The sequence below is a fragment of the Musca vetustissima genome, unplaced genomic scaffold (genome assembly GCF_032173495.1).
Source record: "Musca vetustissima isolate MV318-11 ecotype Yass unplaced genomic scaffold, APGP_CSIRO_Mvet_v1 utg14449, whole genome shotgun sequence".
NCBI lineage: Eukaryota > Metazoa > Arthropoda > Insecta > Diptera > Muscidae > Musca > Musca vetustissima.
Genome location: NW_026883145.1, coordinates 273,617 through 293,385, shown reverse-complemented (window position 1 = coordinate 293,385; position 19,769 = coordinate 273,617). Strand labels below are relative to the sequence as shown.

At 35.7% G+C, this 19,769-nt stretch overlaps 1 protein-coding gene across 1 annotated transcript; it reads right to left on the bottom strand.

The window, feature by feature from the left end:
* Window positions 1-13,612: 13,612 nt before the first annotated feature.
* LOC133329907 (homeobox protein B-H2) lies at window positions 13,613-18,326 on the bottom strand. The gene is made up of 2 exons (XM_061538366.1): window positions 17,269-18,326; window positions 13,613-14,064 (listed from the first exon to the last, which is right to left on the bottom strand). Exons 1-2 carry the CDS (start codon window positions 18,311-18,313, stop codon window positions 13,613-13,615), a joined length of 1,497 nt encoding a protein of 498 aa, XP_061394350.1. The 5' UTR covers window positions 18,314-18,326.
* Window positions 18,327-19,769: the final 1,443 nt, after the last annotated feature.

The following is a 19,769-nucleotide window of genomic DNA, read 5'->3' as shown; positions in this document are numbered from 1 at the left end:
AATATATAAAACAAGTATTGATACGAACAACAGTGATTGTTCTAATGACACAGAACATAATCAAAACAAACATAACAAAACATAAAATATTAAAACGACCAAGAGATTCTGAGCCATAGAAACACGCAGAAATGCCGACATTGGCAACACTCTCTGAACACCATTCATATAATATTCGAATAATTTTTTCCCCAGTATACTTATGGTGGAGGGTGTAAAATTATATTTTCCAAAAATATCATATTTTTGCCTTTCCTGGTGTGATATCCGACTATTTTCGAAAAAGAATACTAATAATGCCAAAAAAATAGGAATGTGAAGTAATATATTTGGCCCACCACCGAATATTTTTTCCACGCTTTTCTGTTCATATTTTCTGTAAAAATAATATGTTGGGGTATTTTCCACTGTTTCCAAAAAAAGGTTATCACAAATTCTTGACACCATTGGGCGTAACTAATAGGTCCGACAGGGTTTACATAGGTTTTATGAAAAATATTGAATATGATTTATTTTTGTTTCATTAAATGTTGTTATACTTTACAATAGAGACTTCATCCCACTGTGATTCAACGACACAACAAGTGAAGCTCAGATAAATTTATATTTCATCATCACAACTTGAGAGACCTCGAGGTGAAGAAATTAGACTTCTGATGGGTCAAGTAACACATTTGTCTATCTATCCAAACGACCGACCGACCGACCAACCATTTGCCCATCACTCCAACCGATCATCTATCTTTTCTTCTTCTTTTCGTTGGTCTGTCTCTAAACATCACCGCAATCATCCATCTAAACTATCCAATGTCTACTACTGTTAAAGGTGAGCATCATCAGCTACCGTAAACGTAACTGGCTGCTGGCGGTTTAACATCAAAGATATTGACGATAATGCCGACCCGTCCCGTAAAATACTCGCCGCAGGTCGTTTGCCATAGATTGAGTGTTGGCTTCTGCTGGGCTAACTATTGATGACGATACGCGCTGCTGCTGTTGCTGCGGTTATCAGCTCTGTCGCTGCTATGTTGATTATTACGTTTTACGTATTGTTACGTTATTAACACACGCACTCATCACTTAACTCGATCTCGTGATCGATTTATAAGAAATCAAGGGATAAACTCGAAAAAGACATTGGCATTAACTCAATCTAAGCGATACTTTCAGAGTTTAAAAAAATATCTTCAATCGTGTTACAAAAAAAAAAAAAAAAAAAACTTACAAATGATGAGCGATAGATAGACAGAGACCGCTACATAACCGCAATATTCAAGTATTTATAGACACTGGAAGGTAAATGAGCAGATTGGCCGATAGATACTTTGATCGATTTATCATTTATCCGTTGATCTGCTCAAACACATTTTAATGTATTTAGATTGGGTTTCTAATTTTAATGATTCTAATTCTGGACATTTTGATAATATCTCAAATTTGGAAGCAATATAGTTCAGAACAATTAAATGAAATGCTAAATGTCATCTAAATGGAATGGAATTAAAAACTTATAAAAATGGGGAATTTAATTGGAATCATATAAAAAAATTTATAGTGATTAAATACAAATCTTTAATAGAAATCGTTGCTGCAGTTATAAAGACTGTTTAAATATGGTAATTAAGGTGTTTATCAATAATCTATCTGATAAGAAAACTCATTTTTGTGATGAAAATCTAGTATTTTATTTTCTATCATAAGGTTACTTGCCTCGATGTAATCAAAAATGTGTCTCGCCGAAATAACGGTTTTATGCATCAAATTTTCGAGTGTAAATCGTAAAAGTTACCTATTTTTATCCATGGTCGAACATTGTTAAAGTGATAATCGGTGCAGATATACTTCTGTCTTCTGTTCTGTCGACATCAAATAATTCCACATACAATTGAATTTAGTGTTAAACAATTTGTTTTTGTTTAATTTTTGCTTAGATGCCTTCAGATTTATTGCAGACTTCGTGTAAACCATCAATTTTTATGACATCTGCCCATATGGATGTCACAAAATATTTACCATATGTTGAAGCTTCTTACCGAACTTTCCAACTTGACTAACGGTAGTAAGAAGAATAAAAATCGTACACAGAAAACGAATTCGTATATTATATGAATAGTCTTCAGAAAGTGTTGCCAATGTCGGCATTTTTGAATTTTAAGAACACAATTCATAAAACTCTAAATACTGGTTTCATGTTAGAGTGAAAAAACACAACTAACAATAATAGACAATGTAAAACATTTGGGTGGACTTGTTGTTAGTACCAACACTTGTTTTATATACGGTATTTATCATTTATATCGAAATAATTTGAAAAATACATATGCGAATTTTGTAACACCAATGCAGAGGTCGGTAAGAGTGTCTGAAATAAAGAAACAATGGAATGCAAAACTAGTCACAATCGAGTGAGTCAAATGTCGGTGGTGGTGGTTTTTGCAAACTTTTTTTACTACTGTTTATGATGCTAAATAAACAGTAGTAAAAAAAGTTTGCAAAAACAAAGTATATGTAGAATATGGAAAAAATTAACATTGAATGATATTATAAAAATATTCAATACATTTTTTTTCTGTGTAACGATGGCTTCCAAATAGAGGTCACGACTAATTTTAAGTTATTTGACATTTCAATTTCTTTGTAAGTTAAAAACTTGACTAACTTTATGTAAGAGGAATACAATTTGCAGAGCAGGTTCAGGATAGAGATTTGTAATTTTGCACATATATGACTACTACTTCTAGGATATGGTGATTTGTGGGCCAACGCGGCTATTTTTTTAGAATTTTTTTATGAAAAGCACTAACTATGAGGCCTATTCACCTAGAGAACTGCCATTGGAAATTAGGGTCACGGGAGCAACCATTCGTATGTTGGAAACGAAAAGAGCTAAAATCCTGAAATTGGGCATGGGGACGTTTGTAATTGATCTCACCACCATTAACATTTCTTTTGGTATGTAGTGTATTCGCAATTCAAATTACTATGAGGAAAATCTAAAATATTTCAAAGGTTTAAACTAGCCTGAAAAAAATCAGTCTGTTTGATTTTTATTCAATTTATTTTTTTCAACAATCGAGACATTCCCAATTATTGACATTTACGTAGTTGTTGTTGGGATACTTGATGATTTCAGATGTTGTTGTTTTTTCTTTATTTTGTCGATAATGTTGACCATTTATAGGTTGATTGTAATCTAATGACTTGTCACAAATTGATAAAAAAAACTTTTTTCTTTCTTTAGATGACATCTTGCTTCTGAAACCCGAGAAGGTTTGAGCACACGCACAACAATATCACACACACATATACACAATCGCCCAAAATACCATATTTCGAGTTAATTTCTATCAATTAATAACAATAAAAACAAATCACACACCACAAAGAGCCTTTCATTCAGGTATCACCATCATCTATCGATATGTGGTTCGGTTTCATCTTGCCCCCAGTAGCAGCACCAGTCAAATGTGTGATTGTAGCCGATCTATTCGTTTGTTCGATGTTTGATTGTTTGTATGTCTGTCGGTTCGTTCATTTGTTTTGCTGCCCATTTGGGGTCAATGATAGTAGTTTCGTTTCATTAGAGATTTATTGGTTTGCGCTGCTCCGACAATCACCTCGCCGATGTTTATGCTGGCTGAGCTTTGTTTCTGTTTTGTTTTTATAGACAATTAAAAGCGTCTTAAAAATAATTTCTTATTATTTTCGACCAAGTGGAAGGAAGATTAACACCGCGACGTCGACGAAACTTCAAAATTCGATTTGAGTTTTCAATTCGCCCAAAGTCGATCTTGTTTTTCCCGAACTTGTTATAATTATAGGCTTTTCTCTTACGATTCTAGGGGTGTTGTTATTATTGTTATCGTTGTTAATGTTGTATTTTTATTAGCGGCATTGGTAGTAGTCCACATTGTAGTTGTTGTTGTTTGGTTGGCCAGAGTTGTCGGCCTTTTTTGGGGTTCGTTGTGTGTAAAATTGGTATTAATCAATTCGGTTAGTTTGGTTGATTCGTATTTTGTTGTTGTTGTCGATTCTATGTGGTATTTATTCGTGGGAACTGCATCATTTCTCTTTGATCGTTGCCGACATTTTGATACTGTTTTTCTTTTCTTTATTTTTTTGATAATGTTTTTCTTTTAGAATCTTTTCTTTTTTTTATAATTAGTTTCGTATTAGGTGTGAATTATGATGAAGAAAAAAACTGGAACTCAGTAAGAAAATGTTCGATGATTTATATTTTAAAAAAGAGTGAGATGAAGGTGTTCTTAAATATTTAAATAGTTGTAGTAAAAATTTTTGAAAGATTGGACAAAAAGGAAAGTTCTGTACTATTACACAATATTAATTCAGGATGGTACCAAATGTACAAAAAATTGAAAGTCCGTACTAATAGATACATATGTATTGATTATAGACGAAGTATGGTCTTAATTCGACAAATTAACAACCTCAGTAGGGGTTTATTTTCAATTTATATCCGAACAGTGGTATACGTGAAAAATAATATATTTTTTTTATAAATCAGTAAAGGATATGTACAGGATTCAGAATGAAGTCCATGCACCAACTGATTAGTACAATATGACTAGAGGAATACATGCCCAATGTTTGGGGTCTCAGCATCCTGTGTCCCGTGCACAAAAAAGGAGACAATACGATGTGTGCCAACTTTAGAGGAATTAGTCTGCTTCCCGTCGCACATAAAGTGCTATCCAGCGTACTGTGTGAACGACTGAAGCCAATGGTGAATGGGATTATTGGATCCTACCAATGCGGCTTCAGCCCTGGCAAATCCACCATTGAACAGGTTTGCACACTGCGGCAAATCCTTACATTGACATATTCCACCTATTCATCGACAATAAAGCCGCATTCGACGGCCCTATTCGTTCTGAGGTGTTTAAAGCCATGTCTGGGTTCGGCATTCCTGCAAATTTAATACGGCTAAGCAGGATATCTTTAACTGGCACCCGGTCAGCAGTTAAAGTCGGAAAGGACCTCTCGGATCCTTTCAATACCGAACGAGAGTTCAGACAAGGTGACAGCTTCTAGTGTGATCTTTTAAACATCCTGCTGGAAAAGGTCATACGAGATCCAAAGGTGAACAGAAATGGCACTCTGTACAAAAACACATGTTACTCGACTACGCCCATGACAACTATAAAATGGGTCGAACATTGTGAGCTGTAACAACCACCTTTGAACAATGTTGGTCTGGCAGCAAATGACGAGAACAGCAACTGGTAGTAGTAGTAGTTAAATATTGTATATACCTTGGTACCGCCGCAAATAAAACTAATGACATCAGTTTTGAAATTCGGAGAATTGTTGACCAACAGATGCCAGCATGTTAACAGTTTAGAAACAAGGTCACCTCCCGCCAGACCAAACTCACACTCTACAAGACACTGATACTATTCGTGCTGTTATATGGATCTGAAGCAAGGGTACTTGCGCAAACAGATGAGGAAGCTCTTGGAGTGTTTGAGAGAAAATTTCTCCAAAAGAACTATGGGCCGATCTGCGTCGACCGTTTATATCGGCTGCAGCGACTACGGTGGCTAGGTCATGATGTGAGAATGGTTGAAGATGACCTAGCACAAAGGGCAATATATATATTTTGATATATGAAATCCATAAAAAAGATATAAGGAAACCATATTTATATCTGAACCGATCTAGCACGAAGATGAGATCCATTGGTCCACTCCTTTTGGAGTGTACATTTAATTTGAAGCGAATTAAATAATCGATTTGATACATTGTTTGCACGTAATAATAGCATTTTCCCGAAGGTGAAGTCTATAGGGCAACTTCTTCCACAGATTATCAGCTTTTTGTAAGAACATATACCTTATATAAAACGAATAATAAAGCCTATGTGCAATTCCATAAACATCCGCAAACCAAAGGCTATATCTGTCGGAAAATCCGACTCCGAATATTAGTAGTTCCAAAAGTACTACATGGTAAATGAAATTTGACATGGGAATTAAAATATATTGAATTGTACATACATTAGGGCATTTAATAGTTAGTTTACAAACGGAGAATCTTCAAACACTTTAAAATTGTGTTTGCAGATTTAAGAACCAATCCAATAATTAATTTTCTCTTTGTAACAAACAAATTAAATTTCAATTTAAGGGGACCCCCCATTCTCGGGGTCAAAATTTTTGTTGATATAATTTTAATCTACACTGATTAAAGAATGTCTCTACAAAATTTCAAGTGAAAATCTCACGAACTCTTGAAGATATAGCCGATTTATTGTGTCAGCATCAAGTGACGGCTGAAGGGCTTCTTAAACTTTAAACGCGTTTTTCTCTAAAATTTTTTTTGCGAATGGCGGGCACGTTAACTCAAAAACTAATAATCCAATCGGTTCCAAATTTTGCAACGTTTCTCTGGGAGTGTATAGCTCTCGTATGAACTAGCCAATCGGTGAAGATCTTCCTTATTTTTTATCTTGGTTTTTGTAAAAAATCGGCGATTTTCCAAAAATATTTTTTCAAAGGTCCACCATTTTGTTAATTTTAGAGCGAAGTCAATAATCCTAGTTCATACGAGAGCCAGACATGTACTCTTTCTAACACCGTTGGAATTTTCGGATTCCGATGTTCCAGTGAGGAGTTATCATGCGCGCCATCAAAAATAAGGACTTTTCTTTAATAACAAAAAACAACAACAAAACAATAACAAAAATTTTTTGTAAATTATTTTTTTCTCTTTTAAATCTTCAATTATATATGTGCAAAGTTACAAACCTTAACAAGCATTTGTATTCATTTACCAGCAAAGTTACAAACCTTAACAAGCATTTGTATTCATTTACCAGCCCTTTGAAAATCTTGAAAAATGAAAATCGAGAATGGGGGGGGGGTCCCTTAAACCCCAACTAACCACTGTAGATATTTTTTATTCCCAACTTCCAACTCCAATGAACTCCAACTCTCAGTCCAACCAATGTCGATTGCCATGATTCATCGAAAAAAAGGTTTTCATTCAAGAATTCATTCATTCATTTGAACACATCTATCGTTTTACAGGTCTGTCGGCACTTTCCTCTGATGTTGTTTTTCTTTTGGGTTAATCATTCGCCTTTTTTCATTATTTTCTGTATATTTACGGTGATTATTGGCAAAGAATCATCATTTGTGGCAACATGGAAAGAACGACCAGAAATGAAAATATTGCACAATCACTTCCACATCTTTAATGAGATTTATTTGTCTTGCAGGAATTCCTGTTTTATTTGCCGGTTTCATTTATAGTTTTTACCCCCGGCTTTATTAAACCATCCATTATACAGATATTTGTTTCCCCCCGGAGAGAAGTGGTAGTACATACAGTCTTCTTGCAGCCGAATACAAATACTGGTAATTTCCATAAATAAATGGTAATGTCTAATCACTCACTCGAACGTTTGCTCACCCGTTCGCACTCATAAAGCCCAAGATAATACACATAAGAGTCGGCTATTCAAATACAGATTGAGAATGAATGAATTTGTCGGCTCATTAAGAATTTTTTTATTTACCGAACCTATGTTCCATGATTACCTCTAATTTTAATTGTAATTTAGTTGTTCCTTTTCATAATCTCTTGTCTATGGGCGATGAATTGCAGCCAGAGGTGTTGGACCACCTAAATGGATGCAAAAAAAACTCCAACCCAATCAAAATTAAAAGAAACAAAGAAATTACGGAAAAAATAGATATTGGATGCTTTTCAACATCTGAACAAAAAATATCAATCTTAAATATATTTGGTGGGAAAAAATAGCTTTCCTAGGGGAAACAGAAAACTGACGATTACGCCAAAATATAAACGTTTGATTCATAAATGTGGGCGTATTTTCGAGGTTGCTCTGAAATAAACCGGATTTCAGGGAATTTACCAATTACCGCTTCAGAGCCAGAACAGCCCATTCCCTGAGATCATCGGGTAGCTGAGAGAAATTTCCGTAAAATCATCACTACTGCTACCACTCGCTTTATACCTGCTGGTCGAATACCCGAAGTACGACCAAAGTTCTCAGTAGAGGCAACGGTACTAGCTAATCCGTCGTACGTCCCGCGAAGACTCAATGGTGCGAGAACTTACCCCTGAAGTCAACAGGCTAGTATGCGAGCACAAAATGATAAAGTGGCTAGACCTCCTGAAGCAATGCAACATTGTCACCAGAACAAGTAAATTGCGGGCAATGGTTAATTCACTCTTAAATTTATGAAGAAAGGATGACAGAACGACTGCCACTTTTAACGATGTAACTGTGACAGATCCGAATAGGTGTACGTCTTATTTTTCCAGTTGCCCAACATCAGCATGGATTCCGTAAGATGCAAAGTACAACAACAACAATACACGCCACTTTCACATATATTAGCAGAGGACTTAACCAGAACAAGCTGTACAATCGAACAGTTATGGTGGCACTTGACTTATCGAACGCCTTCGATACTGTCACACTATTCCAAGCTGTTCGAGGACATAGAAAACACAAATCTACGACCGTGTTTGAAACGTTGGATGGATCAACTATATGTGTGGACGCCAGTCGTATGTGGAATTCAGAAACAGGAAGTCCAAACCCCATAGAGTAAAACAGGGAGTTCCCCACGGAGGTGTCATATCTCCGGAATTGTTTAACCTCTACCTTTCTTCAAAATATCCGTCATAAAATCAATTGTTCACCACATGGACTTTCAGCCGCCCAGCTGAATATAATTATCGATGGACAACTGATTTCGACCACAAACTAAACATAGATACTTTGCTGCGATAAGCTGATAAGTAGGAACAAGGTCATCAAGTCGCAAACCACCACTTGGGCGCTGACAAAGAAACCTTGTTGACCTTTTATAAAGCGCCAGTGTGGTTTGCAAATGTAAGTGATACGCAGTGGAAGAATATTCAGACCAGCCAAAATTCAGCCCTGAGAACTGCAAAAGGGTGTATTCTCACTCAAATGGGCCATCATCATGAGGAAACGAAGATCTTGTCCGTCCATCGTCACAACTCTATATTGTCAATGCAGTACTTGCTTGGGAGTTATCGTCGGGAACAGCCCTGTCATAGCCTAATGGTCAGAACTCCCTCGCCCAGACACGTCAGAAGAGTTCTTCATGATCTAGAGAGAGATATGTTCAGAAATATAAGCGATAACATAATATAAGCAATAACATAATGGCATTCACACAGACGATTTCGCTCAGTTGAGCAATATCGTGTGAATACCATAATCGGAGACCCCCATTCATTGCACCAAGGCAGAAGCAGCTGCCCCGACAAAGTAAATTTCATCTTAGTAAATTTGTTCCACATTTTCTAAAATATAATGATTCTAACCTCATTCTAGGCCTAGTCGTCAGCTGTTTATATATAGATGGCAAAACATGCACCTATATTGACAATTTTCCGCTTGGGGGCTTTTTATTCTCTGTAACCCTGAAGTGTATATTACAAGTGCATCGTTAAAAAACATAATGTTCAAAAAACTTCTCTCATTCCTTGTAGATGCAGGGCTACTTAATTTCAATTATGTTTACATTGGTTCGGAACGAAACTGTTTCATGTCGCTAACAGTAAAAGATTAAAGAAACGAAATGCCACAAAGACAGATATTGTCACAAAATAAATGTTGTTTTCCCATTCAATCCGCTTTTTTGTGGTCACATCGAAAACATGCTATCAAATTGGACTTGCTATGTTGGTCGGAGACTTGCCAACACCATCGTCCCCATCATCATCGTCGTCGTAACAGTTATCGGCTATGTGACAAAGTGTCTGCCGAATTCTACTACCGAAAATTTATAGCCTCTGGGAGTTCAATCTGAACCAAAATAATCGTAATTTACATACGGGATTAATTATGCTGCCGAAAAGACACAGACAAATTTTCAAATCGAAATGGAAAAGAGAACAGAGAAAAAAACACACGTAGACAGAGTGTCGTATATGAATGTGGATACCACAAGTTTGTGGATACAACTGTTTGTCTGGCCGGAGTTTTGTGTGGAATAACGATAACCTCAAATTATAGCTAACGGCTTTAAAACGAACAGCTACCGATTTGATTATTGATAATATTTTGATTTATCTACAAGATATACAAATTACTCTCCAAAAAACGCATTCTCTTTTCTGACTTCTGAATAAACCACAAAAACGATGCAGTCAAGCTTCTATTTAATTCAAAATAATACAATCAGACCATCACCAAACACTTTACCACACAAAGTTATGCCTCTGGCTAATATTTAGTTTTGGTTCGACTTCTTTTCGTTTTCCAAATAACAAACGACAAATGTAATAACCCAATGAAGAATTACACGGGGAGATTGGGTGATGAAGAAAATCAACGGAATATAAACGATTGTGCACACAAGATAGAAAATTCTACCGTTGATGAAATTAGATATTTGAAATTAGTGAGAGGATAAATAAAAATAAAATTAAACTAATAAAACTGAATGCATATAGTGCTTACTTAAAAATATCTCAAAATATCCAACTAAAATTTTATTGGCATGTTGTTCACCAAAATGTTTGCTGGGTTCTCCGCATCATTATAATTTCAAATTAAACAATTTGAGATTGTGGTAAAAATGAAACATCGTCTTTTTTTGTGGTATTCTTTTAAACGAATGTGACATTTTTTTTATTATCGGTCAACTGTTGAATGGAAATTAGTCTTCTGTGTTCAATCTCAGTTTAGCTGTAGGGCTCTCAGTTTGTGGCCGCCCACCATTGACATTTTCTGATCAAAAACATATAATGATTAAAATAATTTGGTATCGATATCAAAAGTGGAGCAATCAAAAAGAAAATGGTACATAAATATTACATTATTAATATGAAGGTAAAAGAGAAAGGTATCAAAAATACTGCTCTACTACTGGCTAATATTTTTCGAGGTTTTCTGAAGTTTGATTTGAAAATTTGCCCGTTTCTCTACATTGAGAAATTTCACAAATCCTAAATTTAGTTTCCGAATATGTGTACACTTAAAATTATTATAATCAGATCAGTATATCAAGATCATCGTTGCATTTAGTTATAGGTTATTGTAGTTCTCGTCCTGATGTTAGTGTTGTGTAATCACTATTTCTGCTTTAAACCATTCCATCCGAAAATCCTGAATCTCTGACAAAAAATCTAAATTAAACACTTGTCCAAGTGCGAAATTCGAGTATTTAAAAACCGCAATGCTTCAAGGACGTTTAGAGGATCGTTACAGGCGAATTTTTCATTTTGTACTATCGGTCACCCCCGAAATGAAATTCTGCTGGGTCAATGGTACTAAATTTAGAACAATATATTGAGTGAACGAATAAATATATAATTTTGGAACTGGTATAGGGATCGCTAAGGTAAGGAAGTGGTTTCGGAAATACGCACCTACAATTTGTATACCATTTCACATACGTTGGAGTGGATATTAAATTTGTCATTCCGTTTGAAACACCTCAAAATATTCACCGGAAACCCCACAAAGTATATATATTTTCGACCGGAATAAAATTCTATGCCGATTTACGGATGTCCCTCTGTCTGTTAAAATCACTATATAGACCAATATTTCAGATAGGGCTCTAAAATTTTGGATAGACATTGCTAGTACTCCTAGGATGTTTGGTATTACAAATGGAATACCAGTCCACGTTTTGGAGGTACCCCCAATATTCTGTATTTTTCTGATTTTGGTCATGTTTTCCAACCGAATTAGTTGTAATTTCGTATTTTGAGCTCTCATTGAATAACACATATCCGCATTACAAATTATTAATATTTACCCCAGTTTCGGGGTAGCCCCTCATATAACGGTACTTCCCAATATTCGATAGTTTGGAGATTTTGGACACGTTTTCCAACCGAATTGGCAATAAATTGGTATTTTGTATTGCTGTTATTTTGTATTTTGTAATCTGTTTGGCTTTTATATGCCTTTTAAGCTGGGACATCTGGGACGTAGTTGCTGCAGCGCGATACGTCTAACAATGTCGATGTCCGAGAATAGCTGGCACAATTCATGGTTCCTTCGACGGCTATATTCACCGTTAACGCAGATCGGCCCATAGGTTCTTCGGAGAATTTTTCTCTCAAACACCCCAAGAGATCCATACAACAGCGCGGGTAGTATAAACGTCTTGTAAAATGTGAGTTTAGTCGGGCGGGACGAGAGCTTGTTTCTAAACTGCTTAATTCCACTATGCTTCTCCGAATTTCCTTCCTTCACAGCCGACCCAATTTTGCAGGTATGGCAAAGGCATACATTGCATTAAACACCTCTGAACGAATAGGGCTGTCGTTTCGTGGGTCTTTTACTGGATTTGGTGCAGAGGGAAAATCTGGTCAATGAAGGATTTCCAGGTGTGAAGCTGCATTGGTATGGTTCAATAATTTCATAGACATAGCACTTTATATGCGATGTTCCTATCTTAGGAGACTTATTCCTCTATAGTTGGTACATATCGTCATGTCTCCTTTGTTGTGCACGGGACACATGATGCTGAGGTTCCAATCATTGTGCATGCATTCCTCTAGCCAAATTCTACTAATCAGCTGGTTCATGCTCCTGACTAGCATCTGACCACCAGTCTTGAATAGTTCGCCTGGTAGACCATCGGCACCTGCTGCATTATTATTATTCAGCCGATTGGTTGATATATTGAGCTCATCTTGGCTAGGATATGTATTCCGATCCGTACATTCTTATACATACATTACATTAGACGACGTTTATGGTCACATTTTTGCTTTGGGGTTTCTGATTGCCAGTTTTTTTAGTTTTCGTATTTCCCTAAATGATATCCCCATCTAAATAAATACACAACGAATTAAATTTTTATCATTTGTTTTTATGATTTTTTGTTGTTTTGTTTTAATTTTTATCTTCAATTGATTTTTTCCAAACTTATTTACAAATACAATTAGCTTTACTTATAGGCTACGTTACAATTAATAATACACAGATTGTTTTTTGTTTTAATTTTTTAAATTTTAATAATTACAAACTACTTGCCATGATGATATTATAAGATAATTAAACTAATGATTTTTTAAAAAGTTTATTATTTTAAATATAATACAAATATTGTGTTACAGCTACTATGAAACAAAAATAAATTACGATTTATAAATTACAATATTTACAATAATAATAATAAGATAATTATTATATTTTTGGGATATACACAAAATAAAGAAATTGTACATGAAAGAGAATATAAATATTAACAAAATAAGCCGAATTTAAAACGGGAATTCCTCCAAAGTGGGCTTAGTACAAAACGCGGACCAGCAGTGTTTAAGTCTTTTTGCCAAAAAGTTTTATGTGAAATTGGGAATTGATTTTAGAATCCCCTTCCAGTGAGTGTGTGTGTATAGTGGGGATGTGTTTCTGTGCACCTTTTTTGGTAATCCATTGAGTGTCAAAAGTCATTGCAAGGTTGCATTAATTCCAGCAACTTTTCAGACATTTGCAATTCCTTGGGGTTTTCTTTTCAGTTTTAAGTAGCATCCTTTAAAGCTTTCAATTGATTGGAATATCCGAGGAATTTCCCAGATATATGTTGTTTTTAATGAAATATTTACGTATGATCCGCACTCATTTCTGGGGACTCAAGGCTTGCATGGCAGATTGGGCATGCGATGCATGTGCCGACAAACCGGGCATCATGCCAGCGGCAGCAGCTGCCGCCAATCCCTCCATAACCACGGCATCAGGATGTAGAGGTTTCTTTTTCAAAATGCTGAGATCATTGACATTTTCCAGGAATGATTTTTGACCCGAAAACACCTTGACAGTTTCAAAGTCTTTCTTGAGCTCCTCAATGTCACGCTTTTGCTTGGCACGACGATTTTGGAACCAGGTAATCACTTGGGCATTCGAGAGACCCAGAGAGGAGGCAATTTCATCACGATCAGCTGGTGAGAGATATTTTTGATAGAGGAAACGTTTCTCCAATTCAAAGATTTGATGATTGGTGAAGGCTGTGCGGGACTTGCGTTTCTTTTTGGGTTGCGGACGATTCGAGAAGAGATCAATGTGGGATTTTTCTGTAAAGGAAAAGAAGAGAGAGAAATAATTTGATTAGTAATTTTATTTTAATTTATTAATTTGAATTATTATTATAAATTATTACACCCTGTATTTGTTGAATCATTTAATGAAACATTTACTTGATTAGTTGTGTTGCTGCTTGGGTGCTAAGCATTTGGCAAGTGTTAACATTTTTCTAAATACCTTCTGGCCATTAATGGTTGTAGTTAATTATAGCGTTTATAAGAAAAATAATTTGTTTTATAAATATTTAAGAGAGAAAAAACAGCAACAACAACAACAACTACTTCACATATATGCAATTAATTGCAGTTATACGAATAAGGCGTTAACCGTGCTTGTTTGCAATTGTAGAAACTTGTCGCTGTTCATGAAATGACTTTCATGGAATACGCTAACTGCTAATGTATGCTAACAATGCCAAGCTGCTAGATGGCTGGCTGGCTAGCTGTCACGCTGAAGGAAGCTGTGGGATGTTGATTGTTAACATATTTAATTTATATATGTGCTTTGCTTTTTTTATATTTTTAATTACAATCTTATTACAGCAAAAGTCTTGGTGGTGGCTTTAATGAATTTACACTTGTTGTTGCTTTTTTGGTTATTATTTTTTACACATTGTCTTAGACATTTGCCGCTGTTTTGTGGCATGTGTTTTGCTTAATCAATTGACAAATGATTAATTATGCTGTGCTGGGCGCTTAGCAACCCGCTGCTGTACTTGGTAATTAATTTAAGCTTGATTTAATGTCAATAAATATTGTACAGTAGTACGTTACCCAGGCATTGTATTGGCTGGTAATTTAAATTTTACTTCGAATTTTTGAAGGGTATTTATCATTCGAACTTCATTATATTTTTTCATATATGATTAATTTTTGAGTTGTTTTTGTTAGGCCCCCTTGGCTTGGGGTTTTCTGATTGCCAGTTTTGAAACAGTTAGCCCATTTGAAAGAATGTGTTGGGCCATTGCACGTTGTTGTTTTTGTTTTCTTTATTAAGACAATTAACATAAGCGTTTGTTGTGAGCTTTGCTCATCCAGTTATTAACGCTGCCGTTGCTGTTGGCTGGCTGGTATTTTTATGGCCTTAAAGTGTTTTGGTTTTAACGCTTAACATCGATTGTGGCGGCTTAGATCACATAGAGCATCAATGGTGAAAACAAACTGAATATTTTTCGATAGCTACTGTTTGTGGCTTTTGATGTTACCCGTTTCTGGACTAGCTTTTTATTGTGTTTTTACTTCCATGTTTGTTGTTGTTTATGTTACCATGTTTTTCTTTCGATGGCTCAACACGCTTTTTGTTTTAATTTTTTAAACAGATATTTTAATTAGCTAAGAAAAACACAGAAAATCCATAAACAAGGGAAAAAGTGTTTTGAAAATTGAAATTGAAAAACCATAAAACACACAGTATTCCATCTAAATATTCTTTCTAATTACTTTTAAACCCCTTGTTCTTATCTAGAATCACCACCAAGCAGCAAGAAAATGAAATAAAACATTTGTTTTGTGTAACCATAATCTCCTCCAGATACACCACTTCATACTGAATTGCCCACTTTTTTTCTTGGGTTGGAACGCTTAACTAAAATATTTAATCAACATTGACATTAACTAATTTATGTCAAGTGCCCAGACCTGACTCGTTTCAAGTGAAAGTAGAAGAAGGAGTTTTGTTTTGGTTTGTATTGTCAGTTGTCATTGAAAATCGAATAATTGGGAAATTTGAGAACTGCCTTGCTCTCACTCTGCATACTCAATAGCTGGCTGGCTGGCTGGCTGATAATTGAAAACGAGTCCTACATACCAAGGGTCATTCTACATGAACAAAAACAACAACGAAAAAAAAAATATTTTCTTAGTAATTTAAACACTTGTGAACATTTGTTTTAAGTGTAGTGTAGCTGTCATTTGGACTCGGGCTAAGTTTCAATTTTCTTTTCTCTGCAGCCAATGAAATTTATGGGTTTTTGGTGACCAAATGTCTGGCAAGTTCAATATTTTGAGTTGGTTTTTTTGTAATACATATTATTATGATATTTTTGTTTTCAAATTAAAAAAAACGCCTTATCTTATGGAAATTATTTTATTGTTTTTTTCGGTTTCTAGTTTTGTGATAAATTTCATTTTCTAAATACCCAAAGGGGAAATTTTGGAAAACTTTTTTTTTTCAAGATGTTTGTTATTAGATTGATGCTAATTGCTGTTAGCTGCCCAATATTTATTGCTTTCAAAACTCATTATCCGAAGAGCTAATCTAATGTTAGTTTTAAGATTACTCGACACTTTTTCTTTGTAAAATAAGATAATTTATGGGAGTTTTTTTTACTAAATTTTGTAATTTCATTGCAATTTATCAATCCCTGCAATTTATCAAACCCCATTTTTAAAAGGGAATACAACATAAAAAATAATTGGCTAAAAGAGTTTTTTAATTTTAATCTCATATCCGAATCACAAAAAACATTATATGTGCCTTATTTATCATCACTTGATAAACACTGTAAATTGTTTATTTATAATCAAACATTTTTTGGCAGACAAATATATATTTTTTTATTTAAATATATATTTATTTAACAATTAAATTTATTCGATGCTAAGATAATTTTTCCTTTCAAAATATTTTGTCACCATCATGAAGAACATGCCAGAGGTAAATGGCATTGCTTTTGTGCAGTTGACATTCCTCATTAATTTTTATAGATCTTGTTCAGTTTTTTTTTCTTCTGCCATTTTGTTTTTCTTTTTTGACAATTCGTACAATGTGAAAAATGGCAACAAATGTTTTTTTTTGCTTCATGTCTGTTGTATTTAGACCATTTTAATGGGAATTAATTAATTTTTCAGCAAATAAATGCAATTAAAATGAAATTCAACTCAACGCCATTGTGAAGAGAGAACAATGGCATGTCATTTTCAAAATTAACGAAAATTTGTAAACGCAAATTTTTGAGAAAGTTGCATCGTATCTTAATTCATATCTTTTGAAAATCAATCAAGTCGAATTACTTTGATTGCAATTTTTCGGGAATCAGATTTTTTACTCCGAAATTAAATTTTTAACAAAATCAACATTTCCCACTCTTTTGTATTTTCTGAAAACTGCCGACGGTAATTCCTCTAAGATTTTATGATCAATTTTATTTCTAATTTATAATATTACTTTTATTTCTTAATATCTTTTCAACTTACCATCTGATTCATCAAAATCTTTGGTTGTCATTTGAAACAAAGCATCCAAGGGGGTATCATTTTTCACTTTATTACTGCTGCTGTTGCTATTTGCCGAACTACTGCCACTACTGCCGCCATTATTAGCCGAACCAGACCCACCCGCATTACCACTACTGCTGCCACCACTGGTCCTCGCCTGTTGAGATCTTTCCAAGCTACCTTGTGGTGAATGGCGTGGATGATGAGCCTCTGTTGATGAACGATTTGCAATTTCGGGTGAACAACAATCACTGGCCGCTGAACTGGACCGGTCACTGCCACTTTCTGAGGGTATGATATCCATGCCATTCATATGTCTCAGCAGCTGGGCCTGGGCATTGAAATGTTCCTGTAATTGACGGTGGTAATCCAGGGCCAAACGCTGTTCATAATGCAACAGGGCGGATGGAATAAAGGGGCGTACACCGGGCATGGGACCCAATAGATGATCCCAGGGTCGTACAACATGGGCAGAACCTGGCAGTAACATGGCGGCTGCAGGATGTGGTACTAAATCCAAAGGTTCTGTGCGGGGCTGCAGAAGACCACTCGAAGAGGTGCTGCTGTGTAAATGTTTATTTGTGGCGGGTGCAGATGATGGCGGCGGTGGTGGCGAGACCGAGGAGTCACGTTGTTTCTCATGGCCCAAAATATCAGCAATCGAGAAACTTTTAACACCTTCCAAATGTGATTTGGTACTGGTCGCCGAAGAGGATTGGTTTGATTGCTGTTGTTGTTGTACAGGACTGGGAGATCTTTCTTTGGCATCACTGTCCTCGGCTGACATTCTTAAACGTTTCAGGGGCTGAAAGTATTCCTCAGGCATTGCACCGACGGCTGCCCGTGTTAGACCGGCAGCAGCCGCCGCCACTGCATGTTGATGCATGATCAATTGTTGGTGTTGTTGCTGAATGATATCCATGGCTGAGCGGTTGTGGGCCGCAGGCAAAGGGCTGGGGGCACCACCAACCGATATTTCCGATTCAGCAGGACTGGCGGGACGCATGGTGGGCGGACAAAGCATATTATTTTGCAAAGCACCAACACTATATTTTGTTTTTCAAATATTTTTTCACAATATTTTATTTCTTTTCACTATTATTCTTAAATATTTTATTCTGTTTTATATTTCCATTTATATTTATTGGGAATTTTTAATATGAATGTTTCACTTCAATAATTGTTGTTGTTTTTTGTATGATATGTTTAGCAAACGCGCGCATTTAACAACCGATCTCGTTTAATGTTCACCACATACTGAAATCAATCAAAGCACAATCATTGCTCAATTTGGTTCAAGTCACTTCTTCTCTTTCACCTCTGCTTATTGGGTGCTCACTAAATTGTAACAGTTTCTTCTTGCTGTTGTTTTTGTTGTACACATATGTGTTTGTTATTTTGATTTTCTTGTTAACACTTTGTGAGAGAGAACCTATGTATATTTCTCTTTTAATATGTATGTACGAAACAGAAAAAACACGCTATTTGCCGTCGTCGTCGCCTCTGTTATTTTCTTAACAATGATGATAAACGACAGACGTTCGAAAATCAGACACACTCAACAAAAAATCCAACGACTGAGTTGTAAGACCTTTCCATTCGACGCTTCACAGTCAACTGTTCGAAACTAGATTGAAAGATTGCTAACTAGACAAGTTGATTTTCTTGTTTTTTGCTTCGCTGTCGCTGACAGTATGTGTGTGTGCCAGAGAGTGCCTTCTAACCTACCCAGGGTAAATGTGTATCTCTGTGTTAGGGTGTGTGTGTGTTTCTGGCTGGCTGACTAAAAGACATATGGTTCGATGGTTGGTTGGTTGATTGGGTTCAAATGGGTGCCTCAGAAGCTGATTACGTTCGAGTTGTTGTTGTTGTCGTTGCTGCTTGTGTTGTTAGTGGCGGTGGTTGTTGTTTAGAGTTGATGTTGCAGAGCAGCTCTCATTTGGGAGTTTGAGGTTGTTAAAAGGTTCGTGTGTGCCTTGTTTGTTGGTGGTTAACGTTGTTTAATGATACTGCTGCTCAAGCAAATCATAACCAGCAGCGGGGAGAGCGAACCAAAGCAGCATCAGACAAATGAGATATACTAACAAACAAAAAACGTGCCCACCCAAAACAAATACAACAATCAGCAAGCCAGTGTGATTAACAAAAGGAATGAGCAGGGAGAATACACACAACAAACAGTTGTGATTTTTGAGAGAGTGAATGGAAATAATTTGAAAAATAACTTCGCGCTCTCTCTCTCTCACGCCCTTATGTTATTCAGTAAACAAAAATATATTCCATAGTGCCATCTCGTTTCAGAGGCGTTAGTCCAATTGGCCAATCACAATGTAGCAAGGTATGTGTGTGCGTGCGTGTTCAAAACAATGGTGGTTCATGTAACGGTAATTATGGCGTTCATCACCGTAGCTGTGGCAAACAAATTTAAGCGTTATCACATTCATTTAATAATTGTTTCTGTTGTTGTTGCTTGATTTGTT

Bases quoted from the DNA above. Each gene is read 5' to 3' on its own strand.
- LOC133329907 (XM_061538366.1), bottom strand. From the start codon at position 18,313: ATGCTTTGTCCGCCCACCATGCGTCCCGCCAGTCCTGCTGAATCGGAA. The intron at 14,065-17,268 runs GTAAGTTGAAAA...TTTCCTTTACAG, and splicing joins AGATTTTGATGAATCAGATG to AAAAATCCCACATTGATCTC.